Source organism: Orbicella faveolata, unplaced genomic scaffold, assembly GCF_042242905.1.
Source record: "Orbicella faveolata isolate gen_17 unplaced genomic scaffold, um_ofav_v1 contig_26, whole genome shotgun sequence".
Classification (NCBI taxonomy): Eukaryota; Metazoa; Cnidaria; class Anthozoa; order Scleractinia; family Merulinidae; genus Orbicella; species Orbicella faveolata.
The window spans coordinates 19885825-19908856 of NW_028301554.1; the positions used below are offsets into that span (position 1 = coordinate 19885825).

The window sequence follows — 23032 nt, forward strand, 5'->3', positions numbered from 1 at the left end:
CACTTTGCAAGGCGTTCCTATCAGCTTTTGCCGGGAGGTCTGGTTACCACTTTGTCACGGCACCTGAAAACAAACATGGCGGACTGAGGAGGTGTTTTCCATTCTTTTTAATTTGAACTAAAAACTGGGCTTGTTAGCGATATAATTTCTCTGGGAGTATCTCTTGCTTTTTATCCAAAAATGGCAACATTTGAAGAGTTTGAGGTATGTAATTTTCTCGTTTGAAGGCCTTTTAAGAATACAAAGTTGAATCTTTCGTCCTGTAAGTGCAAAATCATGTTTCAAGGAAATAACACCTCAAACTGCTTTATTGAAAATTGCTTTCCATTTACTTTTTAGAGAAATGCATTTCAGTAAATAAATTAAATGCAACAGCTGATAAAAAATTATAATAATAGTAAGTCACTCTATTTAAGTGACAAAGTTTCTAAATCGATGTAGAAGGTATATTGAGATCGAACCTCCCGACGATATCAGGCAATGAAAATCAATCATTCAATCAATCAATAGTTCAGTAATAATCGATATTAATCAATGGCAATTAATTTGTTGATATTGGAAATCATTAAAAATGAATAACTGAAAGTTGTGTGAGTATCGATTTTCATTGATTCATATTGATTTCAATTAACAAATATTGATTATCATGGATTACTATTGATTATCATTGCACTCTTAATTTTCAGTAAATTTTCAGCGAATTTTCCGTAAAATGCGTAATATATGAAAGGTGAACCATATTAAGAAGTAAAACCTTATTTGCATTTGCTTTCGACGCACATTTACATCCGTTACAACAATATAGTTTCGTCAAAATGTGTGTTAAACTAAAAGTAAATTACTTTTTCTTTTTCTATAAGTATTACTGCCTTGACTTCGACATTTCGTTTCACAAAGATATTCAAAGCATCAAATGATTTTGAAATAAAGTTTATTTGCTGTGACAGAAACATTTATATTCAGTCGAATCTTGTAACTTGAAACTCACCAGGGGAACTGCAAATAAAATAAACAAATTTTAAATGACTGCAAATAAGGGAAACTTTGAGTTAATGACTTCTAACTAGCGATGTTCGACTGTTTTGAGACTGAAACCTAACAACATCTCAAAAGGACATTTTATTACATACTCTTTTCGTCATCTATTCTCAATTTTCTTTATCTTTTACATGAGCCTGATGCATAAAATACAGATTTTCAGCTGAATTTTGCCAGGAATTTCAGTTCACATTAATTAATGACAAGTTGTAATCTACCACATAGTTTTACATCACTTGACAGGTTTTTCCGGGAGGTTGTAAACACCTTCAATCGAACCTAGTAGTTCTGCGTTGATTATTTATTTGGTAGTGCAAAGCTATAGCTATAAACAGATTTATGTTTATGTATTACCTTACTTGAGCATCTTGGTAAACTAATTTTGATAAAAATTGAAATGATCTGTTGGTTATATCGATTACTTTTTAAGTTTACGCCTGAATTGTGAAACCCCCATGAAACCCCACTCCTAGCCTCCCAGGCAGAACTCCTGGGAGAACTCTGGCTATCAAACAACACTTAACTTTCATTGTAAGTTTTAGTATTATTTAATGAGGTTTCTCCAGAAAACACGACGGGTTTCATCAAAGAAAAATGTTTATGTAGCCTACTCTGTTTTTTCTTGGTTGCTCCGGCTTCTAGTTTATCTAGAGTCGACATAATGAATGTCAAAGTGGCATCCATTATATGTGCAAGTCTCCTGTGTTTCGCCAAACTCAAATTTTTACTTTTGCACAACCATTTATTGATATCAATAAAAATCAATGAAAATCAATGGCAATTAAGACATTTTGAATGTGAGTATCGATTGTTATTGATTGGTCAGACCAATCAATATCAATCAATTAATTGTTATTGATTATTTTGATTATATTGATTGACAATCAATGATTGATTTTCATTGATTGATTTTCATTGATTGATATTGTCAGGAGAACCTGCAAACCTTTTAGAGTCTTAAAATGTTAGGTGGACATTTTCTCGATACCAAACAATAACGATTGACACAAATCACTCATGCAGTTACACCCTTTGCTCCTTATAATCACAATATAGTAATGTAAGCTTATTTTTAAGTTACTTGGATATACAAATATGGAAATGCAATCCTTTAACATGTCTTGTGCTTGGTGCATCTGATCCAGGGCTGTTATTTTAAGTGCTGTAATCCATAACCCATAACACCAGCTGTGGCTAAGTATCCTCAAATATGGGTTTTTGGTGTTACAATTATTGTTGATATAATTTATAATTCACCCACAAAGCAACAAGTTGGTTATGAGCCTGAAGATCAAGTCAACAGGCAATTCAAAATTTAATGACATCCCTATATGTTATCTAAATTCTAAACTTCACTATATAAAAATGTTAAGTCCGCATGTTTGACCTAGTGACCCATCCAGTTGGTGTTTAGTAGCATGAAGTGACTTGGAATATTACTACTCCTTTCTTGATGGAAGACTAGCTCAGGGCTACCTCCAGCAGTTAATATACCACTTCTGATTTATACAACTACTAGGTGGAGAAAATTACTGATGAGCTAAGATTTGTTAAAATCTTGTTCTTTCTTCCTTAAGGGAGATTTTGATGCTTATGAATATGTGGAACGTCTTGCAAGCACAGTAGTTGGTGGAGGGTCAAAGGGTGGAGCAGAGGCATTTGATCCTAAAACCTTGTCTGATGTTTTTGAAAAAACTATAAAGGAATTGACAGCTTTGGATGAAAAGATGCAAGGAAGAATAAACAAACTTGAGGAACTCTGTGCTAAAGAACAGGAAGAACACAAGCAGAAAGCCAAAGAACTGGAAATAACTTTTAAGGTGCTATTCATGTAACTAACATGCAAATGTGGTTTCTGTAATGAGAGATCTGTTCTATTGTACATGTGTATGTTTTTTTCTGCAGTAAGCTACATATTTTACAGGGGAACAAGTGACAGTTTTAATTTTTGTGTCTCTTGGATTTGAGTATTGCTTTTAGTCCTGCCAGAAATGGTGCTTAGTAATATAAAGACAGCCATTTTTTAATTTGAATGTCAGAAAAAGATTTATAAAAAGTCTCCTAATTATTTGAATTGATAATCACTGGTCTTACTATGACTGTTTAGTTCTAGCCGGCATTTTGTATACTTCATTGCCTGCTCTTTTCTGATTAGGTAATATGACAGGGAATTGATTGGGCAAAGTTTGTGGGTGAGCTCTGTTTAGGATTAGTTTTGGGTTGTTGTTGCAGTTGTTTCATGTAGATCCTCGTCTTACCATTTTGATCATCAATGTAAGGGTCACTAAAACTAACAAAAACTTAGAGGCTTTGTTTGAACGGATTTACTTGTATTTTAGTTTACCACGAAGCTAGCCTTCAGTGCAGGTGTATTTTGGGTGCATGAGTGCACATTTTCATATTATGTTGCCATCTTGGATTTGGTAACTGTAGAGGGTTGGAGTGAGAGAAAATTTGCCAAGGGAGTAGGAGTGAGGTGGAGTGCCCCATTCCCCACTCCCTCAGCCTCAATCCTCCATCAGTCAACCATCCAATTACAATCCAAGATGGTGAGATCAAAATCCTGGTTTATCAAGTGGTCCATTCCAAAACAACGCCTTCACTGCAGACTACCATGAAGCTTACATAACGTGTAATCAGGGATCAGTAAGAATTATTTTTATTTTTAAGTTGGACTTATGAAACAAAATGTTTTTCTAGCAAATTTTGGGGTTTCTCTCTTCATCTGTAGTCTGCCTCTGGCCTTTTTCAAGAACTAGATGACAGGATCAATTATGTTGCCACCAAGGTTGTTCATTTGGGAGACCAGTTAGAGGGAATCAACACTCCACGCTCACGAGCCCTTGAGGCTCAGGAACTCATGAGGTACTTTGATGAGTTTGCCACTGGAAAATTGGTTTCAAGTGTTTTTACAAGCCAATTTCAGGTACGTTTAAGGTTAATTATCCTCATAGACTCTTGAGTAGTAAGAGTCACTGTAAACCAGAGTGCAGTGAAGTCTCAGGCCTGCCCTAGTACCATGGAGGTATTAAGATAACCTGAGATGAGCAGAATCCTGTTCAGAGTAAGGCATTCAGCCAAAATTCCAGAAATTCCATGACACAATCAAATGGAATGAAAAGGTTTGAAAAGTTTGTTTTATTAAAAATTGTATTCAGACAGGCAAAAATTTCCCGCCAAAAATTGTGTTAAATTCTTGTGCTTTGCTTTGCACTATCCACTCCTCAATTACATTGGAATCAGGATGGTACAAGAAATTAATTTATTTTTAAAGAGTTTCTTTAGAAACACACAGTTATGGATCAATCAAATTCAAATGTTCATTAAGTAAGTATTTAATTTTTAAGTAATTACTACTAATGTTTTTATTTCTTGTCCTGTAATTAGAAATCATTTAATAATTTCTTTGTTAAGACCCTTCAAGGGAAGATAATGGAGCCTGTTTTTTTAAACTTCTTTTATTTGTTTGATTGCAGATTCATGAAGCTGCAAATATCATACAAAAGTTGTCCCTGATTGCTCAAGAACTGCCTTCAGATAGGTATGAATGATCTGTGTACAAAGTTTACACTGAATTTCTGAATTGTTCTTTTTGAACTACATGTTAATTCTGCACAGTGAACAAAATGACAACTGAAAAGTCAGACGTTCTTTTGTTTGAAGGTTTGGGATTGTCAAAGACAAAATAAAAGGTAAGTACAGTTCTGATTTCCCATGTTTGTATATATAGCCCTTCACCTTTAACAAGAAGCCACACCCAGCATCTTAAATGCCGCTATCCTAACAGTAACTAAGATTTGGTTTAAACATAAAAAAGTGAGCTGTTAATGCCCGGGTAGTGGGTAAATAAACGTATTTATTTTGTTTCCAAGAAAGCATGGTAATATATCCTACAATCTGATTGATTTTTAGTGTGGTCTGGATTTTCCTATCCTTGCCAGGTCAAAAATTATAAAAGTGGTTTGGGAGAGAGGAAAAAAGAAATAAGTTTTTTTTATTTTTTTATTTTTATTTACCAATAACATACGTTACTTACATTAAAGTTACTTACAGAAGAATAAAATATCTACAATTAACTTACAATCAAAAATAAATATATAATTAGCTTACGATAACAACTCTACAATATACAATGAAGAGGAACACACTTATATATTAACTAACAGTACTGAGATTATTTAGTAATAGATTATTCGCATGAAATATACAAACGCGATTACATTGCTCACAAAAATTAATACTAACAATACTACAAAGCTTGAAAATTGAGAGATACAACAGAAGGGAGAATATTTTAATTAGCTTTGTGCTTTTAACAATGCAAAAAGAAGAAAGAAAAAAAAAAAAAAAAAAAAAAACAGTTACAGTTGTCATGCTGTTCAAAAAGTTCAAATAATAATAACGCCATCTACGTGATTAACAAAAAAAAAGAAATAATACATAAATTAATTTGGGATTAGTACCCACTTTTTTAAAGAATAATCTTTCTTTTTGATCTTACTTTCCGTTTCATATTTGATGGCAATTTTAGTACGAAATCCTTGAATTGTGGGTTGAATTTGGCATCTTCTGCAATCCCATATAAGTAGTTTACCAATGATTATAAAATAGTTCAGTAAGTTGAGTAAAGGGCATGGTTTGGATAATATTCCAAATAAAACATCTTGGAGGGAAAGATGAACCTGCTGATTTGAGATTTGGTGCCAATAAGTTTTTTACTGGCTATGGTTGGTCCATAGAGTGACCTTAGGCTTGAAAATGCCGCCTCCAGCCTGCAGCCTCAGGCAGCATTTTCAAGACCTCTGTCACAGTTTTTCACTATATGGACCTCCCAACCAGGAAATAAGATATATTTATTTTACCTTGCATTGATATATACAGAGTGCCATGATAAAGTGGAAGAGGCTCTGATTGAAGAATTTGAAGATGCCCATCATCAGGGGAGTATTGCTAGGATGAGAAACTGTGCTGAAACTTTACTTCCATTTAAGGTATGTGTTGTCTTGGGCGGCTTATTATAGAACAGGAGGGCATGATCACAGGCTAACATTATGGTACTGTTGCATTATTGTACTGTGGCATTATTGTGCTGTTGCATTATTGTGCTGTTGCATTATTGTGCTGTGGCATTATTGTGCTGTTGCATTATTGTATTGTTGCATTATTGTACTGTTGCATTATTGTACTGTGGCATTATGGTACTGTTGCATTATTGTACTGTTGCATTATTGTACTGTTGCATTATTGTGCTGTTGCATTATTGTGCTGTTGCATTATTGTGCTGTTGCATTATTTTGCTGTTGCATTATTGTGCTGTTGCATTATTGTGCTGTTGCATTATTGTGCTGTTGCATTATTGTGCTGTTGCATTATTGTGCTGTTGCATTATTGTACTGTTGCATTATTGTGCTGTTGCATTATTGTGCTGTTGCATTATTGTGCTGTTGCATTATTGTACTGTTGCATTATTGTGCTGTTGCATTATTGTGCTGTTGCATTATTGTACTGTTGCATTATTGTACTGTGGCATTATGGTACTGTTGCATTATGGTACTGTGGCATTATGGTACTGTTGCATTATTGTACCGTTGCATTATTGTGCTGTTGCATTGTGCTGTTACATTATTATGCTGTTGCATTATTGTACTGTTGCATTATTTTGCTGTTGCGTTATTTTACTGTTGCATTATTGTGCTGTGGCATTATTATGCTGTTTCATTATTGTACTGTTGCATTATTATGCTGTTACATTATTATGCTGTTGCATTATTGTGCTGTTGCATTATTGTGCTGTTGCATTGTGCTGTTACATTATTATGCTGTTGCATTATTGTACTGTTGCATTATTATGCTGTTACATTATTATGCTGTTGCATTATTGTGCTGTTGCATTATTGTGCTGTTGCATTGTGCTGTTACATTATTATGCTGTTGCATTATTGTACTGTTGCATTATTTTGCTGTTGCGTTATTTTACTGTTGCATTATTGTGCTGTGGCATTATTATGCTGTTTCATTATTGTACTGTTGCATTATTGTGGTGTTGCATTATTGTGCTGTTGCATTATTGTGCTGTTGCATTATTGTGCTGTTACATTATTATGCTGTTGCATTATTGTACTGTTGCATTATTATGCTGTTACATTATTATGCTGTTGCATTATTGTGCTGTTGCATTATTGTGCTGTTGCATTGTGCTGTTACATTATTATGCTGTTGCATTATTGTACTGTTGCATTATTTTGCTGTTGCGTTATTTTACTGTTGCATTATTGTGCTGTGGCATTATTATGCTGTTTCATTATTGTACTGTTGCATTATTGTGGTGTTGCATTATTGTGCTGTTGCATTATTGTGCTGTTGCATTATTGTGCTGTTACATTATTATGCTGTTGCATTATTGTACTGTTGCATTATTATGCTGTTACATTATTATGCTGTTGCATTATTGTGCTGTTGCATTATTGTGCTGTTGCATTGTGCTGTTACATTATTATGCTGTTGCATTATTGTACTGTTGCATTATTTTGCTGTTGCGTTATTTTACTGTTGCATTATTGTGCTGTGGCATTATTATGCTGTTTCATTATTGTACTGTTGCATTATTGTGGTGTTGCATTATTGTGCTGTTGCATTATTGTGCTGTTGCATTATTGTGCTGTTACATTATTATGCTGTTGCATTATTGTGCTGTTGCATTATTGTGCTGTTGCATTATTATGCTGTTGCATTATTGTGCTGTTGCATTATTGTGCTGTTGCATTATTGTGCTGTGGCATAATTGTGCTGTGGCATTATTATGCAGTTGCATTATTATGCTGTTGCATCATTGTGCTGTTGCATTATTGTACTGTTGCATTATTGTGCTGTTACATTATTGTACTGTTGCATTATTGTGCTGTTACATTATTATGCTGTTGCATTATTGTGCTGTTGCATTATTGTGCTGTTGCATTATTGTGCTGTTGCATTATTGTGCTGTTGCATTATTGTGCTGTGGCATTATTATGCTGTGGCATTATTATGCAGTTGCATTATTATGCTGTTGCATCATTGTGCTGTTGCATTATTGTACTGTTGCATTATTGTGCTGTTACATTATTGTACTGTTGCATTATTGTGCTGTTGCATTATTGTGCTGTTGCATTATTGTGCTGTTGCATTATTTTACTGTTGCATTATTGTGCTGTGGCATTATTTTACTGTAGCATTATTGTGCTGTTACATTATTGTACTGTTGCATTATTGTGCTGTTGCATTATTATGCTGTTACATTATTGTATTGTTGCATTATTGTGCTGTTACATTATTATGCTGTTGCATTATTGTGCTGTTGTATTGTGCTGTTACATTATTATGCTGTTGCATTATTGTGCTGTTGCATTATTGTGCTGTGGCATTATTATGCTGTGGCATTATTATGCAGTTGCATTATTATGCTGTTGCATCATTGTGCTGTTGCATTATTGTACTGTTGCATTATTGTGCTGTTACATTATTGTACTGTTGCATTATTGTGCTGTTGCATTATTGTGCTGTTGCATTATTGTGCTGTTGCATTATTTTACTGTTGCATTATTGTGCTGTGGCATTATTTTACTGTAGCATTATTGTGCTGTTACATTATTGTACTGTTGCATTATTGTGCTGTTGCATTATTATGCTGTTACATTATTGTATTGTTGCATTATTGTGCTGTTACATTATTATGCTGTTGCATTATTGTGCTGTTGTATTGTGCTGTTACATTATTATGCTGTTGCATTATTGTGCTGTTGCATTATTGTGCTGTGGCATTATTATGCTGTGGCATTATTATGCAGTTGCATTATTATGCTGTTGCATCATTGTGCTGTTGCATTATTGTACTGTTGCATTATTGTGCTGTTACATTATTGTACTGTTGCATTATTGTACTGTTGCATTATTGTGCTGTTACATTATTGTACTGTTGCATTATTGTGCTGTTGCATTATTGTGCTGTTGCATCATTGTGCTGTTGCATTATTGTACTGTTGCATTATTGTGCTGTTACACTATTGTACTGTTGCATTATTGTGCTGTGGCATTATTGTGCTGTGGCATTATTATGCTGTGGCATTATTATGCTGTTGCATTATTATGCTGTTGCATCATTGTGCTGTTGCATTATTGTACTGTTGCATTATTGTGGTGTTGCATTATTGTACTGTTGCATTATTGTACTGTTGCATTATTGTGCTGTTACATTATTGTACTGTTGCATTATTGTGCTGTTACATTATTGTACTGTTGCATTATTGTGCTGTTGCATTATTGTGCTGTTGCATCATTGTGCTGTTGCATTATTGTACTGTTGCATTATTGTGCTGTTACATTATTGTACTGTTGCATTATTGTGCTGTGGTATTATTGTACTGTTGCATTATTGTGCTGTTACATTATTGTACTGTTGCATTATTGTGCTGTTGCATTATTGTACTGTTGCATTATTGTGCTGTTGCATTATTTTACTGTTGCATTATTGTGCTGTGGCATTATTTTACTGTTGCATTATTGTGCTGTTACATTATTGTACTGTTGCATTATTGTGCTGTTGCATTATTGTGCTGTTGCATTATTGTGCTGTTGCATTATTGTACTGTTGCATTATTGTGCTGTTGCATTATTTTACTGTTGCATTATTGTGCTGTGGCATTATTTTACTGTTGCATTATTGTGCTATTACATTATTGTACTGTTGCATTATTGTGCTGTTGCATTATTGTGCTGTTGCATTATTGTACTGTTGCATTATTGTGCTGTTGCATTATTTTACTGTTGCATTATTGTGCTGTGGCATTATTGTACTGTGTCATTATTGTGCTGTTACATTATTGTACTGTTGCATTGTGCTGTTGCATTATTATGCTGTTGCATTATTGTGCTGTTGCATTATTTTACTGTTGCATTATTGTGCTGTGGCATTATTATGCTGTTGCATTATTGTACTGTTGCATTATTGTGCTGTTGCATTATTGTGCTGTGGCATTATTGTGCTGTGGCATTATTGTGCTGTGGCATTATTGTGCTGTGGCATTATTGTGCTGTGGCATTATTGTGCTGTGGCATTATTGTGCTGTGGCATTATTGTGCTGTGGCATTATTGTGCTGTGGCATTATTGTGCTGTGGCATTATTGTGCTGTTGCATTATTTTGCTGTTGCATTATTGTACTGTTGCGTTATTGTGCTGTTGCATTGTACTGTTGCAGTATTGTAATGTTCCATTATTGTACTGTTGCAATATTGCACTGTTGAAGCCACGCAGACATACAGCTTGTTTTATACACCTGTTAGTTTTAGCCTGTCTGTAATTAAAATAGACAAACTGAAAAGTAGAAATAATTACATAGTCATTCTTCCACTACAACTAACCTTGTGTAAAGATGTAAATGAGTGAAGTATTTGAACTCAAATATATTAATTTGACTGGTTCATGTTTTAAATGTGCATTTATTGACTTATGGATGCTTGCAGGAATTTGAACAGCTTGAGAGAAGCATACTGTAGGATTAGTTTGAGGCATAGCCTGGAGAACTCTGGAGCAAGTCTTGTTATTGACTAGCTTCTTTATTGAGATCAGGAATGAAGGAAAAACAGCTTTTATTATTTCTGATGGTGAAATCAGGTTATCTTTTCTCCGTAGTACAATGACAACAGACATTAATCTCAGTCATTTCTCTTGAAAGAATGACATTCATTTAATCATAGCAAGTTGCACTTGCACCCTCACTGTTCTGGTATCACTTGCAAGACTACACATTCAATTAATTATACTTGATTATTAAGTCAAATGTAATGTTAACTCCATCTCTACAGGGCTACTCCCAGTGTATTGATTCTTTTATCAAGCAAAGTCAAAAGGTATTTGCCAAGTATTGAATTTGCTGTACACTGCGAAGTCTTCAAGGGCAAATAATGTAATTGTAAATCTTCTAGTTACTCAAATCTTTATCTAAATCCTTGTTATGGATGCTTTGAAACTGCAAAGAAGCAGCCACCATTTTGTTAACAACTGCACACTGAGCTGGACTACTCACTATTTACAATTTACAGAATTGATAGTGTGAGTAGTGTAGCTAATAAGAAAATGGTATCCATGATAGAATGCTGCTAGATTCATACCAATGCTCAATAACTTTCATTTAAATGACCTTGTACATTTTCTATCTGGTGTTTTAATCACAGACCCAAAACATGGAGTTGCAGTACCTTGCATAGAATAATTAATGCTACTTTTAAGTATTGCTCAATTGCTTTTATTTGAATGAACACATGCAGGTACATATATTTTTGACAATCTTATCCTAATGCTTAGTTAGAATAATCTTGTAGTACATTTGATGAAAAGTTCAAATAATAGAAGTACAGCACAATAGATTTAATTTTAATGATTGCATTCTAGGGTTTGATTCACAAGTTTAAGGATAACTCTTACTAATTAATTCAAAGAGCAGCTTGCAACTAAAATCTGGTTGTATTTAATAGATTCCTAAATTAGAAATTATCTGATTAACTTTTTTTTGTTCCAAAAGAAAGTGGCTATCATAATAAGATAGTCTTGAAGTAAGACTGCTCTACCTGTTTGGTGTAGGTAAATAAACAATAGTCTCCATTTGGCACGAAAATATGCTGCAATATTTGTCCATGGACATTATCTGTTCCAAGAAGCGAACACTTTGCTCAAGGAAATCTGTGAGCTTCAAGGAACAGAAAATGTCCAAGGACAAATATCTGAGCTTATTTTCAAAGTCAAATGGAGACTATTGTGTTTATTATCCTTCAAATATTTTTTGCAACTCACGCAGTTTCGAAAATTAGGGAATATTCTCGGATATTCCCCAGTTTTAGCTGGGTAATATTTGGTCATGTGACACGTTTAAGCCACTTGCGCTCAAGCAAAAATATTTGATGGGTTATAATGTTAGTTACTGCATGTGTGTAATGTTTCACTAGGGGCAGTTCCGTGCTGCAGATGTGTTTCAAGATGTGATGCCGCTTTGTGAATGTGTTCACAGCATGGTGGACAAGGTGTTTGGTAATAATGCTGAGGTTGTAATGGGCAAGATGGTACAGAATATACATGAGGATGTTCTAAAGGTATGAAAAACTCATGCGTGGGATCCTTCGAGGCTGATGATTAGCTTGGTTTCAGTAGAATGAAGCAACTAGGAGTATGTTTTACTCTCCCTAGATGGGATGCCAGTGCATCACTGGGTTATCCCTCAGCATTTCATTTGCCAGTACCCATTTATACATATTTGGGTGGATAGAGGCACTGCAAGAGTTAAGTGCCTTGCTCAAGAACACAATACAGTGTCCCCAGTTAATGGTAAATGGCCAAGATTAACCTTTTACTTTCAAAGGATACATGAACAAATATTGCTAACCTGAAGCACGAATGCCTTATTCATAAAATTGCAAACCAGAGCTTATAGTTCCTTAAACAAATTGGATTTTACAATTTTGTTTGTTACAGAAACATGTTGATTCAAAGCTACAGAGCTATGGTTCAGATAAAGAACAATCACTGAAGAACCTACAGACATTATATGAAAGGTAATTCTCAGCATGGAAATTCTCCTTACTGATTACCACACTTGTCTTTGAACATAAGCTCTGAGAATTTATCAGTACATTGAGAAAATATCTTCTAGTTGATATTTTGCTTTACTATTTTCTTTCGGTGTGCTTGACAATACAATATTGATAGTTTCTTTTATGAATGAGCTTTTTTACTGCCTGCTCAGAGTTAAACTTCAAGTCAATAAATTTGGTTTTAACTCTAAGGTGATAAGCCATAAATTCTTACAGAGTCATTTGTGTACAGTTGCTACACTTGCCTTTGTAAGCCTGGTTTGTACCCGGGGTGGAGGGCGGGGGGCCTCCTGTATAAAAAGGATGGGGTGCTTGTTAGAAATTTGTAAAAGAACCCTTACGAGGTACCAAGGTCCTGTTTTGTGGTTGTGGCTTAAATTTTGTTTTTTTCACCCCTAAGAGGTACCAATTCTAAAACAACACACCATGTCCTGTCATATTTTTTTCTGCTCAATACCCTAAAAGGTACTGCAAAAGCTCCTGCTGTGGACGTTTTTGAGGCTGAACACCCTAAGAGGCACCAAAACTGCTTTTTTAATCCCTAAGAGGTATGACAAGCACCCCTGTCATTTTTATATGGGAATTCCCCCCCCCCCCTCCGGAAATTGGTAAACCATCTACACTTTTATGGAAATAGGAGGGTATTCACTTGATATTCTCTCCCATATCCTTTTTTTTTCTGCAGGGCAAAGAAGCTTGGAGAAAAACTGTCTGTTTACAAGCTTGGATCAGATTCTAATTTTCTGGAAAGATTGAGAAAAAACTTGTTCAGCAAATATTTGTCATCATATATCAAGTAAGTATCTATACTGTTTAAAAATAAAAACCAGGGAATGGTTTCCAGCCCTTAGCCAATCATACAGCTTTTTAAATATCAACCAGTGTGTATCAAGCACCGTTATTCCCCTGCAATGGAGTTGCAGTAAACTATGAATCTCATGTCCACCATCAAAATAGTAAGAACTCTAAACAAACAAACTGTTGATTTAGTCATCCTGTTTTTTTTCTGTCTACCAGAACAGAGCTAGACTTCCTATCAGAGAAATCAAGTGCTATCTTAGAGAAGTATTACCGTTCTATAAACCATGAAAAAAGAGATAGACCTACTGGAGCAGGGTACGTTAATTGTAATCTACCTTATACAACTGAATTATGTGATGAGTTTTGATGATGACAGCTATTTTTTCCCATAGCATCTGTCTTCTTTTCTTTCAACTTTCAGGTGTAAGAATAAAACATTTTTGCACTGGACATATTTGGTGCAGTTTTGGATGAGCTTTAATCACATCCCTCCCAGTATTTGGGCACAAATATATGCTTTGTGCATGAAATACCCTGATAATTTTGAAGGAGTGATAACACATTTCTCAAATTAATGCCTGTTAATGTAATTCAACTCCTTCACGAGTGACTCTTATATGATTCAGTCTGAGAACCAGAAATCTGATCAAGAGGGAGTAACAATAATTCAATGAACAATTCCATGACAGTAATTCAATAACTGATGGTCCCCAGACTCTTAGAGTTACCTGTGGGGAATGCTTATGCTGATCACTAATCTAATCAGAGTCACCTATCTTGCTCGCAGTCTCCTAAGCCAGGAATTTACCAAAAGAATTCCACTCAGGATACAGACACATTCCTTAGACTCCAGCAGAGATACTCTGCTCTCTCAAGATGTTGCTGTCAGTCTTCTGCAAGAAAACAAAATGGCTCTGAAAAGATGTGAGCTGGTAAGAAGGCTAATACAGAGAAATGAGAATCAGCAGACAGTTTTATTTCCACCATTTTGGGTAGGGGTAATCCCATGATAATACTAATGACGATTTACTCTGTGAGAAACATCAATTGAAAAATCTCTCAAAATTGCCCAAGCCTTTTGCTTATCTTTCTTTCTATCGGTTTGTGCTTCCACAGCATGTCTCGTTCACCCAAACTTCCACTTATGTTTCTAAAACTTGTCAGAAACAAGGAAAATGCTGTTAATATCTAAATGATTATTTATTTATTTATTTATTGATTCATTCATTCATTTATTCATTTATTTATTTATTTATTTATTCATGAGATTCTTGGAACAACATAGACTCGAACACATTGGGAAGTTGGAGTGACAAACGAAGGCAAAGGGAGATAAAAGATAGTTTGTATTTGAGGCGAGCAATTCAAGGGTTTTGAAATTTAGCAAGATAATGTGTCCTCTTTTGTTACAGGTTTATGAACAGTATGTACAGTAAAAGTGAACCTGTGTGTTTCTTGTAGTTGTCTTCTCCGTCAGACATTGCGGCTAATGGAGTGGAAATCTATCTAAAGCTACTCTATCATCTGTGTATTGAACACATAGACTATGCCCTCAACGTGACCTTGCAAGGTATGTCAGTTATTTGGTGATTACACAGTTTTGTACAACGATGTCTTGTCCAGTTCTGGCCCTCTCTTTGTCCCACAACGCAGTGCTGCGTGACAAATAGAGGGCCAAAACACCGTGCAACTTTTTTAAGGGACACTGTGACGGTGATTTTGATACATTTTCAGTCTACACAGTATTACACTTATGCTTGAGTACATTCTCTTGCTTCCGGAACAAGATGGAGAAACAAAGTTGAAAACGTTTTTTTTCAATACTTTTGACATCAAAATCCAGTGCTTGCATACCAGTTACATCTCTCCTTCTATAGCTTCAGGGCACTTATATGCTTGTTTTTAACAAAATTAGACCATTATAGTAAGGTTTCCGTCAATAAAATATGTTCGATGTCTTGCTAGTGATTGCTAGTGCCCCTATGATTTGGCTAGAACACCACCATTTTTAATTTGAAAGTTGAACCACCATTTTCACCAACACTGGTGAACACCTGGCTTTTCTAGAACGTCTTGTTTCGTTCAGTTTCGTAATTTCCTTTTTCCTAACAAAGACTGTTTTTATTTGATAGCAATACCGCCAGCAGAACCTAAATCTCCCCCAGAGAGTCTGTTTTTTAAAGTATCGGAACAAGCGAATGCTATCTTTCATTTGCTGGAGAAACATTTCACTGACTGTGTCATAGGACTAGTAGCGTAAGTATCATATTAACTGCTGGACCAGAAGCATATAACCCATTATATGCTTCTGGCTGGAAATATTAGCTGGTGTTTTCACCTGATCTGACCGTTTTCTAAGACGATCCACCACACTGTGGAACGATCAGACTTTCGTAACCGCATACGTTAAATCCCAACCTTCCTTTATTTCTTCTTTTTCTTTGAACCAAGAACAAATTCTGAATCGTGACGAAATATTACACGAAGAAATAATTGAAGGTATTAAGCCTACTAGAGGTGGTATTTCAGGTAATCAAATATTGAAAAACCATCCCTGTCGATCAGGGATTAGATTTTGTATTTGAACTGGAACTTACGGATGTCCGAACCGCTCGATTTTGCGCACTCGGCTACGCCGCGCGCGCTTGTACTCTAACTTGAGCCTGCTCGCAGGCTACCCAAGTTTAGACTCCAGGTATTTCATGCTAGTTTAACTTGTTATCTCACCACAGGTCTTCACCCGTGTATGCAGACTGTGTCCGGAAAAAGAAAGAGGTGATGGGTATGATGGAAAGTAAACTGGACTCCGGTATAGACCGGTAAGCAGTCTTGATAATAAAGCGCGCATCTCTTCTCCGCAAGCTTGCCAGTGTTACCCACTGCTTGGATTATGAACCTTGGTAGACAATTATTTTGCTGAAGGGAATTGTGTATATTGAGGAAATTGTGGCAAAATTTCATGGCATACCAGCAGCGTGTTTAAAGCCAAGCGGGGTAGCAGAGTACGCTTCCACGGTCTACCGTGCTAGTTTGATCCAGCTGTGTTTCGTATTTTGACGAGACGCTGGCAAGACAAAAAACCCTTGGCGAGATCATACGAGCCTGATATGCATACGAAGCGTACTAAAAAGGCTCGATTACTACTCAAATTTGGCCAAAAATCCAGCCATATGAGTTTAGTGTCTTGATATCGAACGAAATCTGAACAGTTTACAAGGCCTGTGGTTGGCTAATTGCGAATTTAGGTGCGGTAGGTACACAAAGTGGGTGCTGTTACACATAACCTTTAAGCATGTTAGAATTAAGAGACCAGTAGATGAAGACAGTGCCTATAGTTGATGATATTCTATATTCTTATCACCTGCCTTCTTGATGATGTGTTTATTTTGTGAGGAGAATTTAGATACTGGTCAGTGTAATGTTGTAATTTGTGCGGATTCTCCTCTGCAGGATACTCACTTCAATGACAGGCTGGATAAAGAATATTATGTCAACAGAGCAGAAGAAATCCGACTTCAGACCCGAGGAACACGGAGTAGGACTCGTGGAACGGACAATGGTAATGGATTTATCTTGGAACTTGAAAGAAAGCATTTATAGAAAAAATTACATATTGTTCAGCCACACAATAAGTGAGAAGTTTTTGTCTTTTCCAGCCACACGGTGATGTTACACGACAGCATGGTGGTTTTGGTCGGATAGAGAAGTTTTCAATTGAGTGTCATCAAACCAAAACCAAAACCAAGCCAATTACTTACCAGTTAGAGTCAGTACTCAGCCAATCTCAAACCGTAGTGAAACCAAAACTAGAACCAAAGTAATTTCCTGATTAATTTCGACACTCAATTGAAAAACCGCTCTGTAGTTCGGTTTTAGGTGTAGTAGTATGCTCGGAAAGGTGTGTAAGTTAATGTTAAGTGCTGTTGTTCTTGTGTACTGACATATGTCATCCTTCATGTATGAGATCGTTACGCTTTTCCCTGACTACGCAAACAACTCTATTATCATGTTCTTCTGCTTAGACGTTTTACTGGTCGGGCTTTCGTATGAACGCCCCAGATGACTGAAAGAAGGGCTTTCTTTTTTCGCCGTCGCAGATAACACACGTACTCATAATCGGGTTTAGCTATGCACCTGTCGCGAAGAAAGATGAGGTATGGGATAACTCGACTTCACGAATCCCGCTTTTTTTAAATGAAGTTACGGTAATCTCTGTAGACGACTTTTATCTACTGTTCGGTTATCAGCACCCTTCAATATTTCACTCACAAATCTATTCGCAGTATTTACTTTAAAAGATGGCGAGCGATTTCGGAAAGGGTTCTCCTGCGAACTCCTGCGATACAATCACTGCAGGACAGGGAGCCCTCACATCCGTTTAGAATATGAATAAAAGATCAACCTACCTTTCTCGGTCTGTTTTGTGTTTTGTGGGGACCATTTTAAATTTTTTAAAACGCGCGCGGTCTGCTAGTGCGAGGTCTGAGACCGAAATTACGGAAATCGCTCAGAGCCTGCTCGGAGCTGACCTCGCACTTGTAGACCGCTTATTTAAAATTTAAAATGGCCGCCACAAAACACAAAACACGCGCGATAAAGGTAGGTTGATCTTTTATTCATATTCTGAACGGATGTGAGGGCTCCCTGTTTTGCAGCAGAAATATGAACAGAATTAATTTGAATAGACAGTCGGTTGAGAAATGTATGGCTATTTACGGTGTGTTAGACACCTCTGTCGCTGACATATTGTAGCTAGACGACAGAAACAATACATCACGAGGCATTGTAATCTTATACTGTAAAGAAGTCGAGATCCGGATGCGGAAAGAGCCTTTTTTGCTAGGACTGCCGCATTTCGGTTGCGGTGCGCCCCTCTGCCTGTAGGAATTCAATTGATACAGAATAGTAAGTAGGTATGAGTAAATCGTTTTATGTTATTCTGTGATTGCAGGCGTGTGCCAAGACCTGTGATTTCGTTTACTCTCAGTTGACATCTATCCAGGGCTCACTGGATGGAAAGAACTTGGAATCGGTTCTGACGGAGTTCGGCACGCGATTTCACCGTCAGTTGTTTGAACATCTACAACAGTTTCAGTACACGTCAATAGGTTAGCAGTATTCGTTTTACCGTCTCGTCTCCTTGTTGCTTTTTTCTTTTGTTTCTGTAATTTCTAGGTGGGAACCCAGCGTGTCTGCTTGTGAGGACAATAGTCTGTGACTAGTGTGGAGGTTTTGGGGTCCACACTCTCGTGTTTCACGGGGGAAGAATTGTCCCTGCTAAGATAGCTCCCACCCCCTCTCCCCCCCCCCCCCTCCTGGAAGGAACGTGTCTTTTTACTCCGACTGCATGAGGAACAGTAGGTACGTTGTATTAATGGTCACTGACCTAACGCTGGTCTCTACGGGGAAGCTCCGTTGCGTGACGTCCCAAAAAGGGTGTAACAAACCACGACGGCAATAGTAACGAGAAACTCACCAACCAGAAAGTTCATCAAATGGACAGACGCGTTATGCAGAATAACAATCGAACAAATTCTGCATACTTTGGAGAACGTGAACTACAACGGCTAGTATTTCGTATTTTTAGTCACAACAGAACACTGTCATTACAGTAACTACATATTCTATAAAAGGTGTGGTCCTCACCGTCACCGTCGTTATTACTTAAGTTCCCTAAAAAGATAAAGAAAAGACTAGATAACATCCTTTGACCAGTTACACGGTGTTGTAGGACTAAAGATGAGAATAACTGAATTCCAACAATCTACAAACATTTCGTCATGGGAGACTTTTGAACAGTGTTGTTGCTTTTTGATTATAGGAGGAATGGTGGCAATCTGTGACATCAGTGAGTACAGAAGCTGTATTAAGGCGTTCAAGGTACTAGTTTATTTAAGATCGAACTTTCTCTAGGATCCCGAATAATCGACAAATTCTGATGACTAGGAGGCACCACGCGGAATGATCAGTAGAGCTCGAAAATTGTTCTCATCACTTAAATGATATACTCTAAATGAGAATTATTCCTCGTTTTTCAGATCCCGCTGCTAGTAAAATTATTCGACAAGTTGTACTCACTAACGAACTTATTGGTCGTTCAACCTGAAAACCTCAAGCAAGTTTGTTCAGAGGAGCAGTTGGTACGTTTGTATATGCGCGCATGTACGTGCGCGTTGTTGGTTTTCGCCCGCATTGCTGCAACACTATGTCATTATTTTGTTGTCAAATCTCTTTGTTCTAAAGACTCCTTAGCATCTTTTCCCTGCTTATAAATATGAACACGTTGTAACAAAAGTCCGCATGAACTACAGTTGAACGCCGCTATCTCGAACTCTTAAGGGAAACGAAAAATAGTTCGAGATGTCGGGAGTTCGAGAAAGCCGATAGTATGTGACTGAAAAAATATAATAAGGGACAATGATTAAGTTCCAGATAGTTTTACTGTAAAAGATAAAGTATTAGATATACTGCCACATTCTCGGCAGAACCAATACTGCAATGTAGAGTTGGCAATCCGTTGGCGCGCCTGGGTTGGAAATGCTAGTCCGTGCGGGTATGTGTCTCACTGAAGTTTATCCTATTGTGTCTCTTAGGCAATGCTGGACAAAGCTGTTCTTCAACAGTTTGTACAACTTCGAGTTGACTACAGAACTGCCAAACTTGCCAAACACTTCATGTGAAACTAAAATTGACTTCTTCACTGTCCTGTTCAAATCAGTGGACCTGCTCATTATTCAATGATACAAGTGAACCAAGGCTCACTTCATCCGGTAACAGGGGAGACTGAAACGTGGAAACGAATAATTTAGTCAATTTTTTAGGGGCTTCTAATTCCTTCTCGCTGAATCCTGACGTCATTATGTGACGTCACAGGTTGATAAATTCGTTCCCAGTTTCTTTGTGCAGTCACCAAAGAGAGGACGTCTGCGGAGTAGGCTTTGAATCATTGTACTCTAAAAGGGATCAACATTTGATTTCTCTTTACAATTTCAATAGAATGTCAAGATGTAGGTAACGAGAATAAACTATTTTATTACCAGAAGGAACTGGTTAATAAGGCTATAAGCAACGTGAAACGAAATTTGAATTTGAACTTCATGCTATCAAGGGTCACCACATCACCGCAAAGAATTATACTTTTTTTAATAAGAGGGATTTTTAACACCTCGTCAATTCTTGACAGACTTGCTATGCTAGGAATCTTCTCTTGCCGATTTATTAAGCCCGGGCAGAATAAGAAAGCCGGCTTGATAAAGTGAACACACTGTGCGGTACCACGCATTCTGTTCATCAGTCCCTCTTACCTTCTTTCATTTCGCCAGCTACTTCACTGATCCTTTCCCTCACAGCTTGTCTCACTTCACTTATCTTTCAGCGGTATAGAATAGAATTTAGAGAGGAGTTAGAGTAAAGAACGGAGATTGCAGACTGCAAATAAGCCATTTCTGGCGCTCTTTCAGTTATTTCCCCGTAGGCTATTAACATAACTGTAACACTGAAGGGAGGATAACCCATTCTATTATCCTTGGTTTAAGACATCGAAAGAAAAGTTTTGTTGGAAGATAGATAGATGTCACTTTATGAAGAGCGATTAGAACCAAGTATTGCTCAGTGATGCTGTTAAGGAGAGAAAAGTGTTCAGGGCTGCGAGAAATACAACCTGGGCTAGGGTTGCCGGTAATATGCCTAGTAACTGTAATCGATCGTGCTTGAATATGTTCTGAGTTACATCTTCAGCAGCTATGTTCGCCATTTGTTCTTCATGGTCAGCTCTTAGCCTTTTGCAAGAAAATAGGAAGGGCTGTCAGTTACCCCCCCAAAAAAGAACTTCCCTTCTCCTTTGTGGTTTTAGTATATGTAACAGGACTACGTATTGTCCAATTTGGAGTTAATTGGATGAGAAGACTACCAAAATTGGACTTGGCCGCAGGCCAAGTCTTTGGTAGTCCTTGAAATTTTTGTCTTCCAATTATTTTCAACGGATTGGACTCATTGTTCCACCCATCAATAATATATAATCGTCCTCGAAGTCAACCGTTCAGGGGCCCGTTTCTCGAAAGCCCCGGAAACTTTTCAGGCCCGAAAAGCCAATTTTAGTTAATCTGTATCTAAAAACAGAGAGGTGTATACGTCTGAAACTCCTTATATGAAGAGAACCTCTGTTCATATTAAGAATATATGGATAAAACAGCGTTCTTATCATAGGGTTTAAGATATTGCTATGGCTTTCCGGGTGCGAAAACTTTTCTGGACCTTCGAGAAACAGGCCCCAAATATCTTGAAGTCTGTAACATTGCGCACTGAAATGCGTAAATTACTTGTTAATATGGACACTCTTCAAATTAAGAATTATTTGGATAGTTTCTAAAGTAGCAAATAATCGTTCCTGCACTTGCGTGGGATTTTAGGGTGACTACATAATTATTGCCACTACTTTGTTTCGATTGAGTCGATTGTGAAGATATATCAAGTACCCAAAACAGTGTTTGACCACATTTTCAAACACCTCGAAGTTCGTCAAAAATTTTCAACTCTCTTCTCGGTGTTTGGAAATGTGGTCAAACACGGTCTTTCACGTTTGATATATTACTTCAAAATCAGTTTGTTTTTAAAACCAAAATAAGAGATAGTTAAAGGGTTTTCAAGATATTCAGAAAAAGCTTTGTGATATTTAGAATTTTTTGCAGAATCACCGGAAAGATATTTAGACAATTTTACTTGATATTTGTGGAAAGGCCTAGAACAGAACGAAACAATGAAATGTTGTACTTGTTGGCTTGTGATAAATTGAAGGTTTCTTTAGCAGTTGGCTAGGTTTTGGTATTTGGAAATGTTTGATGTAAATTTTAAACTGTCAAAAACTGCTTGGAAACAGCCTACGAGGTGGTTGTATATTTCAGCACTATTTGGCGGATTTATGCAGACTCAACCGCCGGATGTTCCAGTACATCTAATAAATAAAGCTAGTAATTTCGAAGGGAAAGTGAATTCTATGCAATAGTGTGGAGAACATATAGTTCAATAGATCATTTCCGAGTTACCTGGTGCCTCTGTTCCAAAAGCAGCCCCCGTGCAAAACCTTTCATATGAAAATGAGTTTGATTCGCATGAAAATGAACCTTTAGGCGGAACGCATTTCCATATGAATGGTTTCGCACGAAGATTCGTTTTGACAGATAGGCAAGAGGAAACACGAAAGTGGTCTATTTACGTGTGTGCTTTCAGAGAGATTTTTATTTTCTCAGGATGGAAGCTACAGAAAATGTCAGTTAATGTTTTCTTGTTTTATTTATTTAGACATGATCCGAGCCCTTGTTAGGCCTTTGTTTTACTTCTTCACTGACATGTTAGTTTTTTTCCCCGTGAAAACTGCTAAAACGACATCGTAGGAATACACTGGGAAAGAAAGTTTTAACGTCAGGAAGGCGGCATTTGTTGAAGTTCTGAAACATTCACAGCACGATATAACAGCTAACGTCTGGTTTGACAAACTGACAAGGGAAATCACGTGCATTTTAAGGCGTTGTCAATTTTCTGATGGAAGCTAATGTTTTATGTATGTAAGCATATGTTGTA

At 36.8% G+C, this 23032-nt stretch overlaps 1 protein-coding gene across 1 annotated transcript; it reads left to right on the top strand.

The window, feature by feature from the left end:
• The first annotated feature begins 20 nt into the window (after positions 1–20).
• Positions 21–22439, top strand: LOC110066738 (exocyst complex component 5-like). The gene is made up of 20 exons (XM_089295481.1): positions 21–204; positions 2616–2858; positions 3770–3964; positions 4515–4579; positions 4702–4730; positions 5920–6029; positions 10877–10921; positions 12014–12157; positions 12537–12616; positions 13341–13451; positions 13673–13771; positions 14244–14388; positions 14918–15026; positions 15589–15712; positions 16189–16275; positions 16907–17015; positions 18408–18564; positions 19278–19336; positions 19495–19596; positions 20050–22439. Exons 1-20 carry the CDS (start codon positions 181–183, stop codon positions 20134–20136), a joined length of 2124 nt encoding a protein of 707 aa, XP_089151607.1. The 5' UTR covers positions 21–180; the 3' UTR covers positions 20137–22439.
• Positions 22440–23032: the final 593 nt, after the last annotated feature.

What these genes read in the sequence shown, in the direction of transcription:
- LOC110066738 (XM_089295481.1), top strand. Translation starts at nt 181, where the DNA reads ATGGCAACATTTGAAGAGTTTGAG. An exon ending in CTACAGACATTATATGAAAG is followed by an intron (nt 12,617 to 13,340) that starts GTAATTCTCAGC and finishes TTTTTTCTGCAG; the next exon opens with GGCAAAGAAGCTTGGAGAAA. An exon ending in TTTGTTCAGAGGAGCAGTTG is followed by an intron (nt 19,597 to 20,049) that starts GTACGTTTGTAT and finishes TGTGTCTCTTAG; the next exon opens with GCAATGCTGGACAAAGCTGT.